Source organism: Dromaius novaehollandiae, chromosome 8 (genome assembly GCF_036370855.1).
Source record: "Dromaius novaehollandiae isolate bDroNov1 chromosome 8, bDroNov1.hap1, whole genome shotgun sequence".
Lineage (NCBI taxonomy): Eukaryota > Metazoa > Chordata > Aves > Casuariiformes > Dromaiidae > Dromaius > Dromaius novaehollandiae.
The window spans coordinates 37,556,579-37,584,135 of record NC_088105.1 but is presented as its reverse complement, the minus strand read 5'-3'; the positions used below and the strand labels follow the sequence as shown (position 1 = coordinate 37,584,135).

General features: G+C 45.7%; 1 protein-coding gene across 1 annotated transcript; it reads right to left on the bottom strand.

Annotated features, from left to right (window-relative positions):
* Positions 1-1,960: 1,960 nt before the first annotated feature.
* C8A (complement C8 alpha chain) lies at positions 1,961-23,619 on the bottom strand. Its single transcript, XM_026104879.2, has 11 exons — positions 23,240-23,619; positions 21,045-21,141; positions 20,073-20,217; positions 18,558-18,702; positions 16,815-17,004; positions 15,026-15,220; positions 13,185-13,425; positions 9,158-9,286; positions 8,133-8,290; positions 5,877-6,099; positions 1,961-4,127 (listed from the first exon to the last, which is right to left on the bottom strand). The coding sequence occupies exons 1-11, from the start codon at positions 23,356-23,358 to the stop codon at positions 3,976-3,978; spliced, it is 1,794 nt and encodes a 597-aa protein (XP_025960664.2). The 5' UTR covers positions 23,359-23,619; the 3' UTR covers positions 1,961-3,975.
* Between the last annotated feature and the right edge of the window lie 3,938 nt (positions 23,620-27,557).

Sequence of the window (27,557 nt, the reverse complement as noted above, 5' to 3'; positions counted from 1 at the left end):
CAGCTGCCCACAGATCCTGCAGTTTGCTTGTGAAAACTAATGTCAGGAAATGTGGAGAAGCTGTGTTTTCTCCATCACCCTGCTGGAAGACACTGCTGCTGTGATGTGCGCTGGATCCTGTAAATAAGGCTTAGGGAGCTGCCAAAGTGGTGTTTTGGTAAGTTGTAATTGTCACGTCTTAGTCAGGAATGGGAAAATCAGACTGTCTCCAACTTGGATTCCTTTGCTCTCTTTCTTTTCACAGTAGACGTTTTTTTGTGTAGACATTTTACATTTGTCCGTAAGACTGGGACATGGTCTAGCCCGTGACTTGGGATTTGCAAACCATGGATTATGGTTGCACTGTTTATAAATTACAGAAGGATGCAGTAACTTCATCTGTTCTCCTACTGTACTCTGTTGCCATCCAGGCCTGTGAGTACATGTAAATCAGAAATCTGGTTTACAGAGAAAGTAATGGGCTCAGAGACTGAGAGATTTTCTTGAAAACTGCCTGGCAAGTCCATGTAGATGGCCAAACAAGGCCCAAATTTCCAACTACTTCTTCTGCTTTCATCACTAGACAGCCCAGTAAGCATCCAAGAGAACTGCCAGATTTCTGGTCAAATTATGCCTCCAGATTTGTCTTCCTATTTTAATGTTCTCCTGCTTGGGTAGATCAGCAGAACTAGAGATGAAGACAGCAATTACCATTATGAACATTTGCTTTTTCACTTACTTGTAGCGCAACGTGTAGAGTCCCACTGTGTTGGGCATGATACAACACCCCAACAAAAGACAGTCCCTCCCCGAACTCTTAAGAATCTAGCTTTTCTTTGCTTTGCTTTTCTTTTTTTTTTTTTTTTTTTTTTTTTGGTAGGACTAAATGTTTTGTTTCTTCGTGTATGTCTGCATTGCACTGTATATAGAAAGGAAGGCAATGATTTCAGAGCTGCTTCAGTTGGGGAATTCTTGCTTGCTCTAAAATCCCAGCCTGGAGGGACTCGGGCGTTCGCGTAGTCAGCGTGACATTGACCCCGAGGTAGGAAACAGCTCTGTCTCAAGCGCTGCCCTTATCTACTCTTCTGTTAGCTGGTTATCTGGAGCCTGCACCTTGCAACCTCAGGTGTATTGTCATCAATCATTTGCTATTTTCTTTTGCGTACTGGTTCCTCTCTGCCCTTCCTTTGTTAATAACCCGGTTTGCCTATATCCATAAAAATATCTGATTGTGATACCATTTATCCAAAGCACCATACATCCATCATGTACTTATGAGAGAGATAAACAAGGTCTCCTGGGAAATATGCCACAAGAAATATATAGGATAAATAAATATATCAAATGTATGTCAGTGTGCAAGAGGGGGAAATCCATTCATTAAAACCAGGGTGGAACTGCACTGTTTTATTGTAGCCTCTAAGCTTTTAGTTTAAGAAAGAAACCTACTTTTTGCCACTTATCTCATCTAGCACAGCTTTCATGCTGGCCACTTCAGCATGAGATATATTAGCTTCTTTGACTAGCATTGTAAATGTGTAATTGCTCATAATCTTTTTTTTTTTTTTTTTTTTTTTTTTTTTTTTTTAAACAGACCTTACAGGCAGCTTCTTCCTTTCTTTTGACTTCTGCTTCCCTGCTTCCGAGTTTCAGCCAGGGGATATAGCTGAGCCCAGGATGAAGCGGGAGGCGGGGAGCTGCCAGGGATCTCACTGTGGCATTTGAACAAAACCTGCGAGTTTGTGTTTCATTGCCCTTGGTTGTGAGGTGAGTGATGAGCTCTGCCCTGCACGTATCCTCGCTTTGATGTCTGTGCTCCAGCATTGCACGTTCGAAGTGGAGAATGAAAAATTCCAGGCAAATCCCAGCTTTTTGCCCTTGTTTATTTATAGGTGCTTTGTGGTGGTGTTTCACGTTCGGTTTCTTTAATCATTTGGATTTATTCTCTTTCTGTGATTCCCCGGCCTGTCATCTATTCTTCTAGAAATGACTCAAAAGATGAGGATGCAGGTTGCCTTTTCTGCAGGCCTCATCACTCCCCAGCCTTTAAGGCATCAAATCTATCTATTCATTAATTTCTTCCCTCTGGTCACAGGAGAGGCATACTTTGCTTTCTAACTAAGATGAGTGTTTACTCATTTACTTGCAGGCATTTTCCTGAGTCCTAAGCAGTGTATGTAAAAGTAAAAATAGCCCATGAGCCAAGTTAATCCTTGGCGTAGCAGCACTTGGTGTAGCAGCAGTCTCCTGTTTTTAACACAATGTGCTGGCCCGTTGCCAAACAGTATTGACAGTACTATTTGATGGGAAAACTATTTTTCGTTCCTACGTTTCACTTTCTTCTTGGATGTCTAAATCGTACAGATGTCAGTGGTGTTTCATGACGCTTTTTCCCCGACCTGGAGGACATCAGAATAAAGCCATGGAGAGCAGGTTCATCTCTGCAGGAATGTAACGTTTTCCTGGAAAAGCAAGGTGGGCAAAAAAGCCACAATTTTATCACCCTTTTGCCCATGTCGTAGAAAGCTGTTGTAGGAGTTTTTCTGCAGCAAAATCAAATCTCAATGTTCAAGACAACATGGTTGGTTGTTTTCTTATAAGAAAAGAGCCTGTAGTTTCTTTTTCAAGCAAAGGGGAAGAAGTGGTGAAAAAAATTTTCTTTCGGCAAATGCACGCACAGAAGAAAATATGGGGCCAGATCTTCAGGTAGCATAAATCAGCTGCACCGAAGGAGCTGGGCTGATTTACATCAGCTAAGTGTCAGACTCTAAATCACCACTGACACGCTGTTGAAAAACAAGCATTTCCAAGAATCAGAGCTATAGCTAAGCAATTTCTTTCACTAAACCATGATTCCTTTCTACTCCCTCTTTCCATTCACATGTATATATAAGTGCTCCTTTGTGCTTTGAGGTTTTGTTGCCGTTGTTGCTTTTCATAATGCCAGATTCCTTCTCATGGCTTTTTTTCTTCTCCCCTTGTAATGAAAAGCACAGTAAAATGAAGTGCCATTCGCTTTCTGTCCACCCCAGGTTTTTGCAGCAGTTCATTAAGAGCCCTGAGCTGTGGGCTCTCGCTGCAGTCTCTGGATGCTGTTCAATACTGTGTGTATTTTTGTGCCGAGATTTACGTCTTACATTCAAAAACGGCCCTTAAATCAAGCAGCCCGTTAGCATCTTCTCCAGCTCTGGTGCCTTGGAGATAAAATGCCTCTGTTCTAATAGTCAATTCATCACTGATCCTAAAGAGGAATAGCCTTCACTTGTGTGTGAGCATCCTCTGTAGAATGGTTTTGTTTGGGTCTGTCTTTTTATTATTTGTTTGTTTATTTATGATTCTCATCAGTCTGGATTCACATTTTCACCATGACTCTTCAGCATCTTTGGGCTTAAGCTTCCTCCCATACCGCTCAGCATATGGCTTTGCTGAAAATGCAGCCCTGCCCAATATGCTACACTTTAAAATCTGACAGTGCCAACTTATAAAAGTTTCATGGTGCGTATGTCAATACCAACTGCATAAAAATGCAAGGATCACGAGCTTTTAATTTGTTTTCCAAAGGCAAATATAAAAATTTCTGCGAGCAAAGCTTACTTGTGTAAACAGTTTTAGTAAATCTGTTTTATGACTACTTATAACCTCACCATCACGCAGCAATGCCACCACTGGGGCTGATTCTCCACCATCTTCTGTATCACGCCAGTGTCCCTGTGGCTGGTGGAGATGCTACGAAACTGGAGGGGTGTGAGAGTAAGGGGGCACGCAGGAAGGCGTTGAATCAGATGGAGGAATTTGCCTGGACAGCACTCAGGTTTTATACAGTGAATCCACTATGTCTTTGTATGTATGTAAATGCAATACTTCATAATTATTTGTCCCCAGTGTAATTCCACTGCAGAATTATGCCTGGAGTATTTATAGCCCGGCACAGGCTCCAAAACAAGACCGTGTACTTGCAGTGAGCAATACCCTGCCTTGCTGCAGTCCCCCTGGGTGTTAACACGCTTTCGTCTGCACGCTTTTCCCCAGGCACGGTGCCCCGCCGTTCTGCGGTGCCGGGTTGTTGCACTGCCGGCTGCGTCTCCTTGCTCCAGCCTGGCAGGGAGTCCAAGCTGACCAGCAGCTCCAGCGCCCGTTCGTCTTCGTGCCTGCAAAACCATTGAAAAAAAATATATATTTAGTTCTGCAGTTCTGCTCTGACACAGGTTCCCATGGCCACCCCGGTCCTTGCCTGGCACACAGACTGCGGTTGAGATCAAGGTTTGAAGGCACCTTGAAGACAGGGCTGATGGAGCAGCATCACGTTCCTCAGACACCAGTAGCTGTTTCTTTTTCTTCTCTGATCCTTCAAGATTGGTTTTTCTTTCCCAAAGGGCTGGTGACAGGTCTCCCTGTGCCAGCTTCCCCCCTCCAAGCCTGGCAGAGCGATGAAAGTCTTGGAACGGCCCAGCCGTGAAGCTGTTGTGAGAAGTCTGCCCGTCCGCCTGGAGAAGGGTCACGTCAAGCCTTTCTCATTATAGGATAGGCTGAGTTGTCAGGTACATTCAATACTATAGATTATGGCTGCACTCCTGATTGATGGGAATGCTTGGTGTCTGTCATTTACTGTCCTTTTTTATTTACTCAGCTGGCCTTCGTTCCTGGCTTGTGCACTGTATTAATCCAGAGAGCAAAAATGGGTCTCTGTGTTCTCAGTGCTAGCTGAAAAGCTGGGTTTCTGGTGCACCGAAGCATCCTCCTTCAAAAAAACTGGGTTTGGTCTTAAATGAGTCTTGAAACTAAACATTTCCCCTGGGCTGGAAGTTGCCTTGACCTGGAGCTGCTCGGTGAAATGCCCACGCCTGTCAGCTGTGCTGCTGAAAGCTGGGACGGCCATCCCACCGAGCAGCTCCTGCGGCCTCTGGTGCCAGGAACACCCGTTACGTGGGCTGCCTTCAGGGCAGGACCTCAGCTCTCCATGTTCCTCATCCTTGGCTTAGGTGACAGTTCAAAGGACCCGGGATTTTTAAAGAAACCCACTTCTGAGTCACTGAACTAGTACTTTTGAAGAGAACTTCATAAAACATCTGCCCAGCTCTGCTCTTACTCATTTTCCCTTCAAGGCTTTGGTTTTCCAGTGGTGGGACCCTAATTATGACCAGGTTCTTAAATGCCTGGAGCTCTGTTTGGAAGAACTGCTCCAAAGATGGATTTTCTGCCAGCTGCATTGCTGTGATTTGGAATATTTTGTTTGCTTTTACCAAAACAGCATTTTTGGTGGACCATTGGCTCAGCATCACTTTCTGACAGATCATTTTGACTGATTAGCCTGACGCTTTGGGTCTCCCTTCCCTCTCTGTCTGTCCGGGTTTGCACTCTCACCCGTGCAGCAGGTGACCACAACCAGATGCCACCAGCGTGCTTGGGAATCGTCGTTCCCAGGATGCCGGCTTGAGTAGCGTGGTTCTTCCCTGTGAGATGCAGGTTGGCGAGGACCATCCTTGCCCTGGTTGCAGCACAGTATTCCACCGTTTCAGCCCTGCTCCCACCCTTTGGTCTCACGTGTTGATCCAGGCTTAAATGAGGCCACCATCAGCAGTCAGGACATGGGAGGCCAGGCTTCGGCTGGAGCTTCTGCTGCGCCCAGCTCAGCCTCTGCTGCCTTTGCGGGGAGTCGGGAAGTCTCCAGCTATCAAACGCTACCTCATTTCTTTTAGTTTGCTTATAACAATTACCTGACACCTGAATTTAAGGCTGTCGCCGGGCTGCTTAGGATAGCTGAGCAGCAAAAATGATGCAAGAGTGAAGGCTTGACTGCTGCACGGATGCGAAGAGCTGTCGATTAGCCACGTGCGGGGTAAAACGCTGCCCCTGTGCCGCCTTTCCCCCCCCCCGCTACGGACGCGCCGGGGACATACCTTGGCGTTTGCTCTGGTCGCAGGCAGGGCCGCTGTAGCCCAGCTGGCACTGGCAGACGCACGTGTCTCCTGCCAGAATGGGCTCCCCGTTGTTGTGACACGGCCCGCAGCGGCAGGCGTTGAACTCCGCCAAGTAGTCCTCCAGAGCCCGCCGCAGGTTCTGCCGTTTGGTTTCCATGTTGGCCAGGTTGCTTCTGCGGATCATTTCATGTATGGGTTGGAGCTGTGCGGGACAAAGATGTGCAGGGATTTCAGATTTCAGAATGCAGTGGAGTATTTAATCTCTAAGGATGCCCTGTGATACAGCAAAGTAATACTGTGCCATCTACAGCTTTAAAAATATGATGAGCTCCTAGTATCTGCAGTAGCAAAGTCCAGCTCTGGTACAGCATTCAGCAAAAATAGCTCAGTGTGGACAACTATAATTATACCCTGCCTTCTGCATTTAACCTTTTACACGAACGGATTGGATTAGCTGGAGGCCTCGTGAGCTGGTGGTAGTGTTCAGCCTTCCGAAGCAGTCTGAGGGGCTCACTGGGGAGTTTTAGATATTTAACTTGTGTTTAGCAGATGGTTCCCTCAAAATCTCAGCCCTTCTAATTTCGCCAGTAACCAAAGTTGCACTGTATATTGATGTTAAAATATCGGGGCTGATCTAAGTACGCGTGGTTATGAGTCCAAGAGGGCGAGGCCGAGCTCGCAGCTCTGTTTGCGTGCACGGGTGCGTGCAACCACCGTGAGCACCGCATGGGCACTGGCGGATGCTGCCCCAGAGCAGTGCTGGGGATCTCCCCATTGCACCGGGCGCCCAGAGAGCGATTTGCAAGGAGGTTTTGCCCAGCTTTGGCAAGAGCTCTTGGACAAATTTGCACAAGCCCGTTTAACAAACAAGAGGCAGCTAAAGATAAGAGACAAAGTGGACACAAGTGCTTACGAGCAGCCCGCAGGCCTCCCATTCCCCAGCAATTTCTGAGTTCCTAAAGCAGCCAGCAGAGAGGTCAGCGAGTGGTTTACTGGAAAATTGCAATAAATTTTGCCCAGAATTGATGGGAACTTGTGCAGAAAGGTGAATAACCTGCCGCATGTGTTCAGCTGCAACTGAAAGAGCTTCTAGTTTAACAGGCCACTCTGTCACCATGGTGCCGCCCAGAAAGATTTGCAAATTTCTATTTGCCCTGATAATAATGCACATAATTCCCGATTCCGCCTTCCCTTCTCTCTTCTCCCACCTTTCTGTCCCTCTTGCTGTCAAAGTCAGAAGCAGATGTGCTTTTAAATTAAAATAAGAGGAATAGAAGTGGCAGCATGTGTGTACTGTGCCCTAGGTCCTTCTCTACACATCTCACAGCTGTGGTGTCCCAGCAGACCAGCAATTAAAACATCTCAAGGTAGATTTTGTGCTCGCAGCTGCAGTGTAGGATATACCCTGGCTCCTTACGCCTGTACCCTCTCAGGCAGCCCTTTCGCAGCAAGCTCCTCTGTAAAAGCAGTGTCTGATGGCACCGAATTATTTGCTCCTAGGGTTGCTCTTCTCTTTTCCCTTTCCATCTCCTCTACTCACATCCATCTCCTCCTCATCTCTGCAACCCTGAGGGAGCCCTCTTCCCATCTCATCGGCATCCAGGCGGGTGAGAGGGAGGAGCAGGCCTTTTCGGTTTTTTACGGTTTTTTACGGCCACGGACCCTCTTGGAGGAGCCCAGGCTGCTGGAGAGAGACAGGATCCAGCTGACAAGCTGAGCCAGGAGCCCCAGAGACTCATGGAAAGAAATGTGCAGGGGAAGCCTGCACAGCAATCCACACCATGGCCTGGGGAGGTTACGCAGACCCACTGCGGCTCTGAGAGGAGGCAGACAGAAAGGAGGGATGGTCTGCACAGAGCCTGCATGGTGGGGAAGGATCTGCTCCCTCACGGCCACTTGCGAGTCCCCAGCTTATACAGGAGGACAGAGTGATAGGGAGAATAATAGCGATGAACGCAACCGCCGAGAGCCATTCATTGGGAAGCTGTTTGGGAACACATCAAAAACTTAACTCGGCGCTAATCCAGCATTAAGCTTCTTGCCTGCCTCCCCGCTGACGCTGTCACCGTGAGATGTGCTCCCCATTGTGAAATGAGTAAGAGGTTACCAGATCAGTGGCCCATTACATTTAATCTTGTTCTGTGATGGGATCACAATAAAAATACGAAATGATCTGCTCGACTACACTTTCATTCCTTACAGTGGCAGAGTTTCTTCAACAGCAGAAAGTCTTACCTCAAAATCAATAACAGCAGGATTATATTTTAACGACCTCCCCCAGCGCCGATAGATATTGGAATCCCAGCTGTTTAAGAGGCCTCCGCTGTAACTGGTATCTCCACCTCTAACCCGGGGAATAATGTCTTCCACAAGGGCACTGCTGCTCTTTTCATCTGAAAAGTTGAATTACACCCATGTATTTAGTTACCGTTGCCGCGTGCACACTTGCACGCTAAAAACTGCTTAATTGAGAAGGAATCAATCAAGCGAGGGGCTATCAGTGACCAGCCCTGATGCTGCGCTCCAGAAGTCGATGGGAGCTTTGGCGTGCGCAGCGTGAGCTGGGGCAGCCCTCCGCGTTGTTACGAGACGGTCTGCAAGGAGCTGAGCATCGCAAATGCTCTAAGCCGGTAAGTCTTAAAGGACCTGCATGGCTCCGGCCTTTGTGTCTAGTTAACGCATGCGCGCTATAGCATTTTGTCTGTAACTTTTAAAGCGCTTTATGAATTTGGGTTGTTTTAGCCTCTTTAAGTAATTTTTTAGTTTGGACTCTTTTAATGGTTGCTGTGTGGCCCTCTCCAGACTGGAGTCAGTCCCATCAGTAGCAGCTGGAGCCCTGCTGAACATCTGGCCCAGCACTGATGGCACATGGGAAACTTGTGGGAGAGACCAGAGCCCCAAGGGATTTGGAAGGGGATGGAAGGGAAGGGACTTGGAGATAATGTGTTTTGTTCCTGGTTCGTATATGCATCAGCCTTGGCAGCTAAAGGGCCTGCAGCCCTCTGGCCACCCGTTAGATCTGGTATTAGATGTATGCCGCGGATGCAGCACTCAGAGCAACCTCGTGCTTAGTGACAGACAGCAGCGTGCATGTAAAGCAGAGCATGGGATGGGGAGGTTTGGGATGGGTGGCAGGTTCTGCATGGTGAGGGGACGCAGAGGGCCAAGAGAGGGGAGTCTGGGGCCATCGGGGAGCCGTGGACCACCAGTGAGGGTGGGAGGGTTGAGGTGTGGAGCCGGGCTCTATCACATTATCATACCAGCTTTACGAAATCCTTTATTTTTGCACTCAGAGTGCGATAAGGATGCTCCCAAATCTAGTTCGGACTTTGTGGCTACAATGCCCACTGACGCGCCAAAACAGGAAGCTATGTCTTCAGAGCTGATGGCTGCAAAACAAACACGAAACCAGTAAAATCGGTGTCCCATATGGATTGGAAAGACATTCATTTTCCTACTTATATTTTTTTATATTCAGTTAATTGCATGGCCTGCTTCCGGGAGTTGAAGAATAACCCAGGGCAGAGGACAGCTTTTACTCTTGTAGTGGCAATGCCAACATTTTGTTGAGACTATCACATAATAGCTCAATAGGGAAATGTCCTTGCTGTAAAATTATTTCCTCAAAAAGCATTAGCAGAAAGTGAAAGTCCTAGCACAAGCACTTATTTCCTGGTTTGGCCTACGCCTATCTACTTAAATTTTTTTTTCTGCACAAAATAACTCATAACTAGAATGAATCTGGGAACAGCAATTGAAATCAATAGATCTTTGCTAATTTTCATAAGCTGAGGAGCTGACCCATGTATCAGTGGCTTAAGTAGCATCTTCAGCAGTAGCTTGCAAAAGGTCTATCTGCTGCAAAAGCCTCACTGCACGCGGTTGCGTTGCTGCTGCCACCACTGCCACATACATCATAAAAATATGTAACGAGAGACCCATGAAGAGACTGCAGAGAGGAAAAGAGAACTAACGAGGTGGCTTCACCAAAGTAAGCAATGCGCGTATTTCATCCAGCCTAGCTTTATGTACACACTTCAGCGTACTGCAAACATAGGGCCGTCTTCTGCAATAGTTAAAAAATACATTGATTTCAATAAACACAGGTGCAATAAGTAATGGGTAACCTTTGTATTGTTCTTTTTGTCAGTAGGTCTTAAAGTGTTTTACAGAGCAGCCTGGCAATCAATATCAGGGTATTGAAAGGGAGGCACGGAGGTCGGGGGGATTTGCGCATCACGGCTTGATGGTCTAATGATCGAACCTCGGGCCCGAGTCCCTGGCCAGAGCGCTGGCTGCTGGACTGCACTGCCTCCCTCCAGTTGCGGGAGTGGTGCTTGGTCTCTCTCTTGTTTAAGATGTCACTAAAATGCCTGTAGCTTGATTTTTCCTCTCTTCTGCATGCCCTGGAGGAGTAACTCTTGGGGCCACACTGGAGCGGGGAATTGAGTCTAGGATCTGCTCGTCACCTTGGCTGGTCCCAAGCCGCAGAGGTGGTCGGCAGCCTGAGAAAGGTACTACGCATCCTGAATTCAAAACGGTGAGAACTGAAGCATGTTCGAGACTTCAGGGGGAATTACATCCCATTGCAAAACTGGGCCCCTGAGAAAGATTAAATGTGTAGCACTCAATTACTTGTACTAAACTGTTCAACAGTTGTAAACACAGTGGGTAAAGTTCATTCACCCAAAGCAACATGAGTGATTGCTTATCTTGGTGTCGGCGTGCCATAAAATTAAACTTGAGGAACACCCTGATTAATTGATTCACCGTGGTTCCTGTGGAGTAATTATGTGCAGCAAGGGTCTGTCAATACAATTTGCTATTGGTTGCACCAAGACCTGGTATTGATAAATGAAAAGTGGTTATCATTGCAAAAGAGTGGTCATAGAAAATATTGGCACTCGAGGGGGGAGCTCTGATAGTTTTTTTTATGATATAATTTAGGACAGTTAAATGTGTTCAAGTGATAAGATGTACTGCTGCATTTTCAATTAATCAGAATATATGAAGACTCTTTCTAATTTGCTCTGTGCATAACGTTTCTCCCATAAATGTTCTTGTAATGTGTGAACACATTATACTGTTTTCTGCTAAATAAGAGAACCATAACAATCTATTTTATAAACAAGTAATGAAAAATATTGATGGCAGAGCAACAGGGACCTTGTTCTGACATCTGTATTTATTTCACTCATGACCACATCCAAGACAGCCCTTGCAGCCCAAAAGTGAGAAACAGTCTGGCTGCCAAACTACAGTTCAAAACTGCACCGGTGAGCTGTGGTCTGTTCCTGGGTGTCTAAACTCAGTAGGTGCCTCCATTTTCAAAACCCAGGTTTCCCAGGTGCTTCAAGTCCGCCTCATGCCTATGCCTACTTGGATGCTCAACCATCCCCCAGCTGTTTCTCAACTAGAGGGGACTCAGCCTAGGTGTCTTTTTCCTGAGCGTGTGCTTTAGTCACTGTTCTATAGACGAAGAGCGTTTTCTCTTCTAGGGCATTTTATACGTAGCCATATGGGCTTGGCTGGCTCTCCAGATGCCTACTCGCTTGAGCAGGGGTGGATCTAACGTAGGTGCTGTGTTGCTCAGCCATGCAGGGACTGAGGAGTGCATCTCCAGGCATCTGCAGAACTTCAGATTGGTCTATTGAAGCTCTAAATTTAAGACCTGGGCACTTCCACCCTGACCATCCCATAGGGAAGGTGCCTAAATCCTTTTGCAAACACAGCCATCAAGCATGTCTGGTGCTTGCCATTAGGAAGTCAGTTCCTGCCAAGTGTTTTTAGACCAGCAGCTCATCAACCGTCATGGCTGGTTCCTTCTGTATGTGTGTAGCATGACATAAAGCAGTGCTAACTTGATAAATGTGGACTTTCTAACAGTGTACTATTTAGATGAAAATTATACAAGCATGCTACATTAGAATGAAAATGGCATCTCTGCTGGGGCACATTTTTGTTTTTTGCTGAACTTCAACATCCTTCTTTCCTAAAATAGGGCATCTTGTAGCAGTAAATCTCCTCCTCTGGTATATAGTAAGAACAAGATAAAGTAAAATAATAGCCTCCCTCTACATACATTCAATTCGTTCTTCCTCTTTATTTGGCAGTCTGTTCCCTGAAGAATTGCTTGCCAAGTTCTCATTCACTTCTGTATCACTCAGTCATCAAACTGAATAAATGATCTGAAGAGGCATCATGTTTCCAAACATTGGTAGTTTAGGAATTTGGTGAAAATTCTCTCAATTGGTAATTATTTCTTGTGGAGTAACTGGCATGGTTAACACTGAATATGGAGCACATAGTTACCCTGTTCCAGAAGGGACCAAACCATTTCAGACCCAAGGCTGTCCAGCAGAACTTGGGTCAGTCCCATGGAAGCTGATGGAACTGAAGTAGTTTGCCCCAGCTGTCCACTGTCACAGTTGTCTTTAGCATAAATGCCCAATCTGGAATTACCAAAGCTGAACCTTTTGCAGAACAAAAACAGAGTAATGGAAAACCATGGTTGTTTAGGGGAAGTGGGACCTATTGTATTGTAGACATCTTTGCAAAAGTTGACAATCTGTTAGTGTACCGGAGTACCATATTAACATTGTTCTGCACCTAATGTTTTGATTAGGAAAACCTTATGCTTTGGTTCTCCAGTAATGGGTATTCTTGAAGTCTAGACATCTGTGGTGGATATTTCATATAACTGAGATTCAGAGGTATAGTCCTCCAGCCTCATACACTCTAATTCGTTGAGAAGTGGAGCTAGCAGAGCTCTGTTAATCTTCAGATATGATACGGACCAGAGTAATGTGCCAAAGGTATTGCCAAGTGCAATGCATTAGTTCCATTTAAAGAAAGTGGAAACCATCACTATCAGGAAGCTAAAATGTGAGTGAGCTATTTCTTTACTCTGGATGAGTTTGCAGGCGTTTTGTTCCCAAGCAATCATAAGAATGGCCAGGTCAAAGACTGTAATAAATAGAAGTCTAGAAGTGACACTGAAGAAAGGGAGGAAAAGAAATTCAGATTTCTACAAAAACCTCCCTCAGGTTCTCCTGAAAGTCTATCACATGATGGGAAATACCAGCCAGCTCAGCTGTGAGGGGCTGATGAGCACCCACCCTCCCACCACGTGTCTGCAAGGCAGGGCTTTGGAAGACGGTCGTGGGGAGCAGCCTGAAGCTAGATGAGTTATTCTGGTGGCCTGCACCCACTCCACGTTCTCCAAGTTGGAAATGCAAGGTTTAGAGCAGAAAGTTGTGAACAGAGAATTTCTCATGTTATTCTAACCTTTTTTTCTCATTTCTTCTTTGTTAATGACGAGGATGTACTCAAAGACACCTCCCATTGTCCCGGACGTCACGAAGTGGGTGCCGTAGTCGTTGATGAACTTGGCGTACATCCCATAGTCATATCTGTCTGGAAGCTCCTGCAGAGAAAGCAGGATGTCTTCATCCAGAACGATGTTCTCCTTTCTCATCTTGAAGCGGGCAGTCTGCACCTTCGTGACACCTCTGATGAATCCAACCTCCTGCAGATTGACAGAACAGGAGTTGCCGTTGAAACCCGGAATGAGCAGAAAAGGGTCCCCAACCCAGGCCGTCCAGACACACACTTTGCACAGCAGCGGGCTGTTCCTTGGGTTATCTGAGGCTGCAGGCAGAGGCTGCCAGCGGCACACCTTCTGAGCTGGACATTCATCTGGATTGTCCTGATGTGTGTGTCAGGAGAATCTCCAAGACAGCAGGTGAGTTAATGCCTCAGCAAGCAATGTTGTCCCCTCTCACAGATTTAGCTTCACACCTGCAATACCTCAGTGTTCATTTAAAAAAATATATATTTATTTCTAGTCCTGATGTGTGCAAAGGAAAGACTCCAGGCATTGGTGCATGTTAAAGGCTTGAAAAACAGCCCAAGTTTAAATGAAATCAGTGGTTGTCTTTTTTGGGGGAATTTCTCTCTTCCATGCAGTTGTATGGGGTGGAGGGCGGAGCCAGGATTTTAGTTGCTGTGGGTTGCTAGTGGTGTGTGAATACAGTCAGAATTGGGCTCTGCGTGATTCTCCCCCACCTTCCAGGTGAAATATGCTATTTCTTTTTTTCCCTATTTCTTTTCCACGCTGTTTATTCCCTTTTGCTTTTTGCACAGCCTCGACCCGCGGCGCAGGACAACGGCTCCGTGCAAGCCAGACCCAGCCCAGCAATGCTGCATGGTGGCAGCGCTGTGGATACCAGTCCTGTAACGTGCTGAAGCGGTGGGGGAGGATTTCCTGGATATACCAGCAAATCCACAGCTTCTCCTCTAGATAGGCCGTTGCCTTGGACAAGACTCCAGCTCAACAAGAACAGCCCCTTCAATGATTTTGCCAACAATTGATCATCCTTTAGCTGCAAGTAGTGTGTGAGTTTAGACAAGGACAAAGTAAATACTGTGATGGTGCCAATTTCAAATGGCTTTTAAGGGCATTTCTGCTCAGAACATCATCGAGGTAATTCTTCTTTATCGTTTCCTGTCAGCGGTCAAGAGGGAAGTGGAGACAGGGCACGCTATATGGAGAAAATACTAGCATTCATATTATTAGGGTGGAAAGAGGTCATCATAGCTAGTCCAGGATGCAAACTCATTGTGAGAAATAAACCCTATTATCTGCTACTCTTTTTTTCAGCATGTTATTTTAACGTCTTATTACAAGGAGCATATTGCCCTATCATATGGCAGCTTGTATTAATTTGAGCATGATATATTTGCTACTGGAGATTGTTCCCTGAGGACAACTGTTTTGATCAACATCTTGATATTTTCTCCTCCCTCATCAAGACTTTAAGCATTTTTTTATTTATGTGCTTAATGTGGCCATGAAACAGGATGGGGGTGACATGACATGTGTTCTGGTACTTCATAATTCAATTTTATTCCCACTCCCTCTTCGCTAAAATGTAATGAGAACAACAAACAGGATTACTAATGATCATCCATTTGCAATTTCATGAACAAATTAAGGTACAATTAGTATGTGTTTAAAAAAAAAAAAAAAAGGCAAGTAAGAGAATAAACCAACAGAAGTTACAGCAAGACTGTGCAATGCACAGATGACATGACTGGAACGTGTATATATATATATATTTTTTTACCTTTGCATCGTACTGTGTGAAATTCTTCAGGGTTCCTTTCTTGTGTGATAAAGTGAAACCAAGCTCAAACTGGTAAAGCTGAGGCCCAATTCCAAAGGTAAAGCCGGATGTTTTGAATCTATCAGTTTTGAGAGCATCAAGCAGGTCCTTTGAATCATCGTAAAACTCTGAAGAGAATCCAGAATCAGCATGAGCCTAAAGAGAGTGGGCATTAGTTTTTAGGTATTTTCTTTCCTTTTTCACTCTCTCTCTATTTTTGGGGGAATTGATCCTACTACGAGTGAAGTCGGTGGTAATCCTGACAGCACTGACACTGGCGTCAGTGACTGAGGAATAAAAGATTTAGTCATGTGCCATTTCATCTGGCAATATGCAAGAAATGGGGATAAAGCCATGCATTTTGCTTCCTCTGTTTCCTTGCAGGGGAAAGGTCTTTTTTTTTTTTTTTTTTTTTTTTTTTTTTTTTTAGCATCTCCAAGCAGTGCTGGTAACGGTTCCTTTTAAGCTAGTTAGACATTTCTCATTATAAAACCCTCTTTCTGGTTCCTTACAGCTCTGCCAAATCTTAACTGTTTAGAGTGAATTTTTTCACTCCAGCTTGCTTCAGGATGAATTCATTTAGGAAAAATTTAACAGCAGAGATTCAGCCACTTAGAATGGCAACGTGAGAAAATAAACATTGTTTTGCCTGTGTTTTAGAAAAGTGACCTTTTGCTTGACAGCTCTACTCTCCCAGTGCATGGACTTTCTGAATCTGGGCTGTGCCACTTGCCATCCTGCTATCGAGCTGCCTAAATTACCAACACTGAAAAACAGCAACTCGCATCTTCAAGAGTGACTTGCTGGGCTCCAGCAGGTAAAGCCTCCTAAGACACCACGGGCATGGGGCACCTCGAGCATCTCTCAGCGCATGGCCACAGCGCACAGGTACTTTCATCAGAAGTGGCACAAAGCGGGGACAAAATGCATCTCACGTGGTGGGTCCACCTGGTTCAAACTGGGAGCTGCCTGCAGGAGAACGGGGAAGCTGCTGGCATTGAGCAGGTAGCTGTAATATTCCCCTGGAATAATGTGTGCTTCATTTGGGGCTAGATGAAGAAAATGCTTTCCAGGATTCAGAATCTTGCCCGTTCGAGCTGGGGTGATGCCAAAGTACTGTTTCACTGTGAAAAGCATGATAGATGTGTTTATCAGCAGTGACCAGGGCACCTGCTTACAGCACGGGACACCCAGGTTAAATCACTGCTCTGCTTGGTCCAGTCAGGGGTTAACTTAGTTTCCAACATCCACCATCAGGTGTGACCCCGTGACAGTGCTAGTGCTGTGATGTACCACGTGGGCTTTCAGGAACTTTGCCCCATTCAGAATTCAGTTTTATGCCCCTTTTTTAGCCCAGTCATAGATTTGAAGTGCTTTCAAAAATTGAACTTGTTGCATTGTTCCTATTTTACAACTGGCCAAATTAATCCCCAGGGAGGCTAGTGCCTGGTCCAAGTTCCACAGCTCATTAATAGAAGAATTCAGAGAAAAACCCATTTCTCTTGGCTCTGACTAGGCCAGAATAAGCAGTGGGGATGCCTGGGTGATATAGCACGTTAGTTCCCTGATGTGCCATAAAACTGCATTTATATTATCAATTGACTGCTGTCTTGGGAACAGCTGGAGAAAAGTAAGTTGAAAGACGATATGTAGTGAATTCTCTACTGATAAAATGTACATAATATTTTTATAGAAATCTTGGGTTTCAGCTGGGAAAATATTGCCAAATTTGAATATCTGGTGTACTTACTAGGAATTGATAGATGTGGAAGTTGTAAGGCTTGCGGAAATACTTCTCGTCATCTCCATAGTACAGATGTTCACATGCAGAGTTGTATTTCAGCTCCCGCCACTCTCCGTTGTAAACATACTCACACTGGCCTCCAAAAAATTTAGGATCGTATACGTACAGCCTGTCTTCCTGTGTTAGGATATTGTAGCTTTAAAAGAAATAGCATTCAGAAAGTTACCTATAATTCCTGTTTTCTTTCCCCACCGGTCACTTTCACTAATTCTGTTCTTTGACTCTGCACATAGTCTATCCCCAGCTCTTGGGCTTTAAATTGGCATAGCTTCTTAAATCTAAGGTTAGAGTCTACTCCCTTGCTGCTGTCTCCTGCCCAGAACAAACAGGACACACAGAGTCACGTTATTTCCAAGATATTGGTTTGGACTCATGTGCTGGAGGTGGAAGAAATCAGTTAAATCCTTCAGTCCATGCCCGTGTTCCCATGCTTGTGAGTAGAGCTATAAAAGCCCCAACGCACGGGAATTCCTCCAGGTCCCCCGTGGGTCTTTGGCAGTGCGGTGCATCTCTGTCATAAAGTGTTTCCTGGCATTCACTATAATTTTTTTTCTGTCTCCGTGTCATCTCCTTCCTGTTAATAATATTCCCATTTCTCAGTGGAGTTAGCACCCTCCCTACACTTGAAGTCTGCTCTCCAGCCATCAGAGCTGTTACCTCCGAAATCCTGTCTCTTACTTAATATTCCCTATAATTCGGTGGCCCAAAATGAAAGCATTACTCAAACGAGACAGCCGCGCAGCTCCTCACAACAGGGAATCGTCTTTAAGGCTGAGACGGTAAATGCTATTGCTTTTGTGTGCTTTGCAGGACAAAATGAATCAGAGTGAAGTATTAAATGCAGTGCTCAGTGAAAATAAATTTATGACTCGATAAACTTTGGATAGATTCTCCCAGGCCCTGGGCCAGAGATCCATTTTTCTCATTGAATCCAGAGAGCTTTGGCTCAAGCTGATAGGAAAGTTACGTAATAGCCAACTACATTTTCGTTTTGTAGCCCATGTTCTTCAAATTAAGCTAAGCAGTATTTTGGTTAAAACACAAGATTTAAAACAGAAACGTCACAATGGACAATTTGCCTTTAAATTATCCAAGTTGCTGTTTTCCAAGTATTATCTAACTGAAATTCAGATGAAATTTAGAGCAAAACTTTTTCATGCATAGGAGTAAATACTCCTGCATATATTCATGTGGAGCTCAAACCCTCTGCCTCGAATCTGTGCTCCGAAATCCTAAATCCTGGAGTAAAAAATTCTCCTTAAAGACGGAAGCCTCCAGGATGCTGCATCTCCAAAGTGTACTGTTTCATTTAATATATTGCTGTCATTAACTGGAGAAAGTTGCAAGATAACCGGCCCCAGAAAACTGGGATATATTTTTACGCGGGTATGAAGAGGGCAGTCAGAGGTAGAGAGTGGCTGAGAGAGGCCAAGGTCAGACAGTAAATCTGAGGCACAACTTGAAATAAAAGCTGGGACGAGCTTTCCTGCCTCTCTTGCTCGTGGCAGCGCCTGTTGGTGTTCAGCACCCGTAGGACAGCAGCTGCCCTTCGTGTTTTGCACAGCACCATATCGCTGCGTGGAGCCCGGTACATCCTCCTCCAAACATTGCTATTGCTAAGAAAGAGCAATATGAAAACCTTAATCCTGTTTTGATTGCGAGAATGGCAGATATTGATTAACTACTCACCCTTGGGCAGCTTTTTCAGCCCCCGGGATTGGGAACGCGTTTTCACAGTAGCTTTCGATGTCTTCCTCCTCGCAGTTATCCTCGTCAGACCCGTCTCTGCAGTCTGCCTCCCCGTTACATACCAGGTGACGTTTAATGCAGCGACCTGAAGCACAGAGGTAAGGGGTTGTCTTGCCTGCCCCTGAGGCCACGCTGGGTTTAACCGACACGTCAGAGCGTGCCGCTCACGGACGCGTTGCCCGCCTTTCCCGGCTGATAGGAGAGTCCACGGGAGCCGAGCTTTGCCTGAATGAGGCCTTCAAGATCAAAGTCTCCGGCTCTGGTGGCCTTGTAAGAGGGTTGAGCGTGAGAGGTGCGGAGAGGCTCCTTATGGTGAACCATCTCCCTATTCACCTTTAGGGTGGACTTGGAGCAAAGTGCTAAGCCTAAGCAGCAGGTATATCTCATTTGCTTTCTTTTCTTACCTATCCAGCAAGTCTGGGTAGATATTCCCATCACCTCTAGCTGTGCTGCTGTATTTAATATCAAGCTGCCATCAGCAAATTGCTGCCCCAGTGGCACATCAGTGCCACGAGCCTTATTTCCTCGGGGCGAGGGGTCTATGGTACCTCAGAAAATTTTTTGGCAGCTTGCACTGATTGTAGCATTTTCCACTTGCCTTTCAGCGCCCCAGGAGGCCGTGCCGTGTGTTAGGCCAGCACTCTTCCTCCCGGTGCTTGCTCGGCAGAGCTCCATCAGGGAAGGCTTTTCCCTGGCAGCCTGGAGCGAGCACGAGCGGGACGCTCCCCGGGAGCGCCAGGGTGGGGGAATCGAGCAGAGGTCGCTTCACTGGCAGGATTTTAATCATCGAAGATCACGGTCTCGTAAAGGACCTGCAGGAAGCAATAGCTTCTCCTGTTGGCTTAGTGAAATTAGCTCTGGCAGCTTAATGCCCAGTTCTGAGTTGCAGGACGTATTCAGGAAATTTATTGCAATAATTATCGTTCGGGAATGAACGTTTGCAGGAAGTGCAACCTGAAAGTACTTTTGCTTCTGGGAGAGAGCGGAAAGCCTTGACGTGACACTGGCGGCTGGAGTAGGCTGGTATTGATGTGCTCCCGCCAAGGGAGCGGTGGTGACCTGCACCAGCTAGCTGCAGGGAGCACGCGTATTCCCAGGCTTTCAGAGTATTTTTATTAAATGCTGGAGGTGGGAGTTCGAGCCTTTTATGTAAAAATGAAAATCTGTCCGTGCTAGTCAACCTTTCAGAGAACAGCCATGTAATCGCCCAGTCGTCAGAGCTGGGGATGGTTAAAAATAAATCACAGAGTGGTTTGCTGGATGGATTTATGGCTGAACCATGCGTTTCTCAGGGGGGTAAGTGGTACATCATGGGAGCGTTGGCTCCCACGGAGGGGAACGTGGGTGGCCCAGCAGCAGTAGTCTGAGCAGAGTGTTTCTGCCAGGGACCCCACCACGGTCCGTCCACCCAGGTCCGGGACCTTCTGGCAGGAGCTCGCCGGCCGTTCCCCTCACCGGTTTCCTGGCACTGGAAGTCCTCTCCGCAGCGGCGGCTCCCGGCGCAGCTCCCGGCGGCACGGCAGTGCTCCTCGCCCCAGAGGTGGCCCGCGCACGGCCGGCCCCCAAACTTGGCCGGCTGCAGCAGGGTCCGGTGCCGGTGCTGAGCGCGGGACAGAGAGAAACACTGACAATCCGCAGCATCCCCCCGAGCTGGCACTTCCACCAGCTCCAAGCAGCAATCCCAACTTCAGGGGGTGCATGGCTAATTTTTAAAGCTGTCCCTTTTTTATAGCTTGGAAGTCATATGAAATTTTCCCAGTGTCATATGTTTTTTTCATGGAATGTAATAGGATCAGATGGACACAGCAACTAATTACAGCACTGATCCTGAAAGCAACATAATGTTTCTGATGGATTATTAATGAGAACTGCTGTTCCTTAAAGAGGAGGAAAAAAGAAAAGCGCGCACGAGAGAGGAGCCAAATAATTTGTAGGTTATAAGCAAAGGAACAAAAAATATAGGGTTATAAACTCAGTAAAAAGCAAAATTATGTTGGGTACTTGAAAATAAACTCTTAAATTATGAAGACAGATGTGAAATAGTAACAAAAATTGAGAACGGGAGCTGATGAATAAAGGCTGCTTTTAATTTCTTTTCATTCGAGTATTTGCATTAAGAATTAGGGGATAGTTAATTAAATCTGAGATAGAAAAGGAAGAAAGTCTTGGCCAAATGTTCTGGCCTGATTCTTCCACCATTTGCCTTCGTTCTGTGTTTTGCAGTTCTGCTGGCTTACGTGAATTTATTCCTGGTTTACACCAGGCTAAGTAAGAGCCTCTTTAGTGCAGGAGCATCTCCATCATATTTGGATGAGTTTAGTGGATGCTTCAGAATGATGAATATGTATAATATTTATAATTAATGTGTGTACATCCTCACCACAGACACATCTGAAGATAAATGAATACATTACAGTCGCATCTTACTTTTTTCTCTTGGCAAAGAAAGCAATCAGTCCACTCGGACCACTGGCTTAGCTGACAGTCAACAGGAGCCGGAGAATTAACATATCTGCTGGTTCTTCTAAGGAGAGTAAGAGATAGCAGGCTAAGGTCTTTGAAGTTGTATTTTAAGAAGGCCGGGAGGCAAACAGCTAGAAATGATCTATATGTGTTTTTTGAGCAAGAACCTATTTTGTAAGAAATTAGAAGCTGATAAGATTTGGGTCAGGCCCTCAGCAAGGGTAGCTGCATTACCTGAGCTGCCCCAGCTTGCACCGTCTCAATGCTTCACCATCAAAATTTGCCAGGAGCAGAGGCAGTTGCAGGACCTAACAGTTTTGTCTCCTGTTTCCTGCTCTTCCGAGAGATCCTAGCGGTTTCTAATAGGTGGACTGCAATAAATTGTACGTATATCGCAGACATGAGACCACATACACTGAGTGAGCAGAAGGAATGTCCAAAAGAAACAGGTTTAAAGTATCCCCGTGGGTGCCATGATGTCTATCTTGGGCCTGTTCTAAAATCTTTTGACTTTGCTTTTTTTGCATGCTTCTGAACTCCTGCTAGGTGTTTCTCCAGACCGGTCTGCAACGGGGGGCCTGGTTCTCATGGGCTGCGTGGAGAAGTCGGGAATGGCTACACCAGCGAGCTGCAAGGGCAAAGTATGCAGGTACATTGGCTATGAGAATATTTGGCTGACTATTTCTAAAAGGAAATACATAAATACTGCAAAGGGGACAAAAGATTAAAGGAAGGCTATAAAAGCAGAAAATGGCAGCAGTACTTTGCTGCAATGGCCGTTGGATCAGGTGCTCTGTCCAGGCATAGGATATCATCATACAACAGCAAGAAAATACTTCTCCTGCCTCCCAGGCTGGTGGTTATGATCTCTGCGTTTCTGCCCCAAGTCTTCTGATCCTTCCTTGCGTAACGTGTGTCTTTGTGCTGAGCAGCAATGTGCGCTGTGCCAGTACCACTCCGCGTTTGCCATCACTTCCAAAACATTTTGCAGGGTTATTGGGAGCCAAAACATTATTATGATGATTTTGGTGATTAACTAATGAGCAGTCTGTTTGACTTACGAGACTGCAGTCCAAAGAGAAATATTGGTAATTAGAGGAGGTACGGAGCACATCAGGGATTCATCAGCGGCTGCAGAAGAGAGCATGCTAAATGAAAGGCACGAGAGCTCAGCAAGGGAGCCCGTGGATACAGGTCAGCGCGCTAGATAAAACACGCCGCGTCTCCAGGAAAACAACAGACGCCTGCAGATGGGCTTGGGGCTGGGGAACGCGCACGTCCTGATACGTTTGCAGCCTGACAGGAGGATTTGCTGGCTGTATCCTTCAGCACTTTGCAAAGTGCTTAATTGGCTCACCTTCGATTGGATTTCACATTTACCTCTTCATTATTCTGCCGCGTTTGATAAGTTCATCAAACATCAAATATCTGTTCTTTGTTCATTTTCAAAAGGGATTATCGGAGTAAGCCTTCATAATTAAGTGTATCACTACCGCGGTTTTTTCTTTCCGCCTTCTCCTTGTCTCCATGTTCCAATTATCACTGATACCTTTTTTGATCCTACTAAATCATATTTGTCTTTAGAACAAGCCTGAAATTAACAGCTATAGAAGAAAACCAACCGTTTTCCTATCGTGACACTATAGCTTTTAGAAAGAGTATTCCTTTCCTTCAAAGCCAAAATGACACTCGTACAGCTTAATAATATCGTTCAGGGAAAAAAATACAGGTATATGGATCTGGCTGGGATTAGAAACTGGGTTATGTGCATGCACTTATGTTTTATGAGCAATATTGTTAACTTGAAATTGTTAAATGCTGAATAGTTATAATAAAAAACATCTAAGAAGATTTTTAAGTAAATATTTTTCATAAGGAATTAATACCAAGTTCCTGAAAGAAAGTGGCACAATAATTCTCATTAGGAAATTTAAGAAGGCTTAATATTCATCCTTATAAAACAAAAATGCAGTGCAAACAGTTCATATAAGAAGGAATTACAATGCCTAGACTAGGATTTGGATAACCGCCAATATTTTTTTTCTGGTAGCTGTTTGCAGAGAGCACGGTGTGCCCATGCCTCGAGTCAAGACAAAATTGATGGGCTGACTGACGAGACCGTGATTTCTATATGTAAAGTTAGGTGGAAGGAGACTTACCTCTGGAAGGGCAACGCCGAGAGCTCGCTGTGTGCGGTAACCGTAGCCTGACGCGATGTTAAGGACAGCGAGCATATAGAGAGAATCAAAGGAGAAAGCTGTCCTGGGCTCCACCACATCGTTGTTCCGTACGTAAATGGTCACTATTAAATAGCTGCAAACAAAAGCTTTAGGCTTTGGGACCCCTTGGTGTCAATACTAATGGAAGATGCATTGAGCCCACTGGTCTCGCAAATGCTGTGGTAAATCATTGACAAAGGCTCGGATCGAATCACAGGAGATCGGGACACATCCTGGAGGTCTTTGCCCTTTGGAGACAAATTTCCAGTTTTCTGGCGAGCGGATATATTAACCTGTGCAACCGTTTCCCCATTCAAGTCAAATGAGTCTTGCTGTGCAACTGGTGTTTCTTGTCCAGCCTGTAACTCTCCATCCAATTTGAAAGAGAAGGAAGCTCATTCTGTTTCCCACTGTGACTTGTAATTTTGGTGTGTTTGATGGCTGACCAGGGAAAGCTTTCCAGCACTGAAGATTATTGTAGAATTCTGTTACGAGGAACAAAAAATGCCACGTGCCAGCTGGATAACTAGGTGTTGACTCATTTTTTTTCCCCATTGCCATCCCCATAACATAGCTTCCCCAAAGCTGGCGTGAGTTATTGCATGGCTCTTAACAGCTTTTAGATTGCCCTACATGGTCACTGCAACACGAGTATCTAAATCTTTGTTTTCTAAAGCGATTTGGCATAAGAAGCCTCCTAAATCTGAACTTGTGCCCTATCCTACATGCTGTGTGAACCCATCTGCCTGTGGTGGCTCTAATGCTTTTAGCTGGTTGGGATCTCAACACAGACGTAGTAGCACACACATGCACAAATACAGGAGAATACCATACAAAGGAACACCATAGGTTATTCGTTATGAAGACAGTAGTCAAAAGATGAGACTAGTTGTTATTGGTTGGAAGAGAGAAAAAATGGCCATCGGAAAGGCATTCGGTCATGCTCAGCCCAAGTCGCCCCGTGCCTGTTTCCACGAGCTTACGTGTCGCCTGTGAAAACCCCTCCAAGGGCTCCCAAGCAGGAGCACACGTGCGCAAGAAATCTGTAACATGCTAATATGCTAGTAAAATAAATAACTTAATTTATTTATCTATCTACGGAAACTTGTTCTGCATTACAACAAGTGTCCCCAGCTCCCTGCTTTTCTTCTGCCTAAGTGGGCTGAGGTGGTTCATGCGTAACCGAAGTGTTCCCAGCGGGCAGCTGGACACCTGAACCTCAATAAATCCCGGAGAAAGTGTAATTATTGTTGGCAAATCTGGTCTTGAGCTATTGCAGCTATTAAACAGAAAGCGATTTGTCCTCTGTCCTGAGAAGACTGGGATAGAAGTGTCACTTTGTTTATTTCCCAAATTAATCACAATGCTCGTTTCAATAGCTGGTATTGTAAATTATCAAAATCAGAGGGCCTCTTACTGTGTTATTTTAATGTAATTGAAGTTCAGAATGACCCTGGGGCTTGTCTTGGCTAAACAAGAAGAAAGGGACCACACGGGTAAATTTTGCAGTGAAATGAAATGAAACCTGCCTTTTTGTGACATCGGAGAGGATTTTAATGTAATCTCTCAACGTACTTCAAATGAGTTCAAGAAGTCTTTCTCTTTTTGCCTAAAGAACAAGAACTCAAATAAGCTTTTCTTTAAAATTTTGATATTAAACCTGAACCCAGCGGCACAAGCTAGGGACTGGCCCAAGGCCATCCGTGCCGTTACCTCCCGTCACACATTGCCTCTGCCATGTCATCATCATCATGTCTCCAGCCCAGACTTCTGCCGTCCTTCAACGTAACGGCCCGCTTTGCAGAGCCACGTGCCTTCTCAGCACCTAGCCGGACTGCAGAAGCATTACATCTTTTCTTTTCTGATAGCAGCCTCAGAAAAACACTATATATATGATGAAAGTTGTTTGTGGCACGTCTCCTGGATAAAAGGCTGGACGGGTTTGTGCAATCGGGCACATCAACAATTTGAAACCGATAGGCGAGGTCGCTGCGGGGGGGAGGTGGGCGAGGGAGGTTTAAGCCAAGAAGCGATGGACACCCTGGTAGAGGTGAAATCGAAGAGCCTTTCTCAAAGGTGCTATTCACAGAAGTGATATATACGTAAAAGTTACGGTTCCATTTATAACGTTATGAATCGAACTTGTCTCAAATGTGGGTTGGATCCTTGCCTCTAAACCTGAATTAATTCCCTAAATCTCTGGCCTGAAAAGCTGGCGATGCTTTCGGTAGGTTCACAGGCACCTGCAGGAACTCAAGCCACGCACGGCAGCTTGGGCAGCCACGGGGCAGTTTGGCAGCAAGAAAAGGTGGACCATAAGCAGCGCAGACAAGGCACCAGCTCACCGCAACACAGGTCGGTGATAACGTCTGCACTGGTTTGGGTGGGAATTTGCACTGGGTGCTTTGTGGCTGTTCTCGCTGTAAAGCTGTTTCCCCTGACACTGGAGAACTCTTCATTACCAATGCGTGAGCAGAAGACACATAACTCCTCATTTAAAACTCTCACGTATCTAAAACCAGGGGCAAATTAACTCAGTGTAATCCAATTTGGTCACCCACGTTCCTGGCTGTTCTCGGTTCCAGCTGAACAGATTTGGGTGGCTGGTGCACGAATTGCAGCTCTGCTTTCTTAATGCTTCGCTCAGGCGGCACGAGGGATCATTCTTTCCCTCGGTGATAACAACACAGTATTTTGTTCCCCTTCAAAAAGTCTCCGATTCCACCGTACGTTCAACAGTGCCTTAGCCACAACAACGGGAATTAATTTCTGCCTGCGGAATCCATCGATCTTTTAAATAGTACCTGAATAGCACATTTGGTAATGCGGCTGTCTACACGAGCCTAGCTCTAGGGGGAAGTTATATTACAAGAACTAACATAACGTTGTTGTCCAGCAATTTAGCATTTGTGCTTTCATTATATGTAGATTTTTATTTTCAGCCTATTTGAGAGCTTTTCGCTGCAGGGCATACGGTTACTTAAGTACATGATCCTTTTTGATGCCCACAATCTATTTATAATTTTTTTCTAGTGCATTATTCATGGAGTACTGCAAATCTTAATTTTGCTCCTGTTTTGAGGACTCGAGGAATCTGTGCTGGGTGAAGTTCCCGCAGTGCTGAAGGCCTCGTGCCCACGTGTGCAGCGTCACTGCAGACCAGTTACTGGGCACAGGGGCTGCGAAGATGGGGAAAAAGTCCACCTAGGGAGTGGAGACCAGAAGCCTACCACAGGCCAGCCCTCCTTTGGTGCCAGTGAGCACTGAATCAGAGCAGTAAGACACCTTCGACCCAAGTAAACGTGGTTAGCCTTAAATACATGAGCATTCGTGTTGAGTATAATGCTTAAAAAGAAGTATGCACTGATGTGTGTGTGGGATGAGGGCCATAGAGCAGAGACGATTTTGAAACTTGGACAGATTTAAAAAACCCTGCGGCACATCCCAAGGCTTTTAAATTCTTTTTCTTGACTGCTATGGTGCTTTGATGAGGCCAATATTAAAACTTCTGAAAGAGTTGCATGGGTAGCTAGATCGGCTCCCCTCCTAAACAGTGCTCAGTCATACCCGGTAAAAGTGTTATCTCTGAATATAGGGATCGATAATATTGCACTTTCTTAAATTTCTCATTAATTCCAATGCTTCTAAACAGGACGAGTGACTCCGAAATCGAACAAGTGATCCTTTCTCTCCCTCTGGTGGAAAACCGCGATATGGCCGTGCAGCAGGGCAAGGACGAGGCTCACGGAGCAGGAGCAGCCGGACTGGCGATTCCCACCTAGCGCACGGATGTGTCCTGCTTACGCGTCTCTGTGCGTTGAAGGCTCGTTCTCCTTCTCGTTTCTGGCCCCATTTGGAAATCTTGCGCAGTAATTGCTATATAACCCGAGCGTGTGTTATTTCCTTGCAAGCACGAGACCCCGTCCTGCCCGGACGAGGCAGGTGCCCCGGAGCCCTGCTCCGCGTTTGCACGCTGGCTTTAGGTCCCTGTGCTCCTTGAGGGGGTTGGCTGTGCCCTTCTCTCATGCGAGATATCCATTTTTGCCCATTTCCCTGGATTCTGAGGCGTTTTGTCAGATATATGTACCTACTCCTTTTCACCCCCCCAGGACGATACCGTAATATCTCCCGCTAGGAACAGGCGTTTTCCTCTATCTGCCCTCAATCTCCTTCCCACCAGTGCTGTCCGACATCAAAGCGCAGTCGCTGTGAGTGGATGTGACAAGTGAAAATAACTTGTCAGACCATCCCCAGCCAT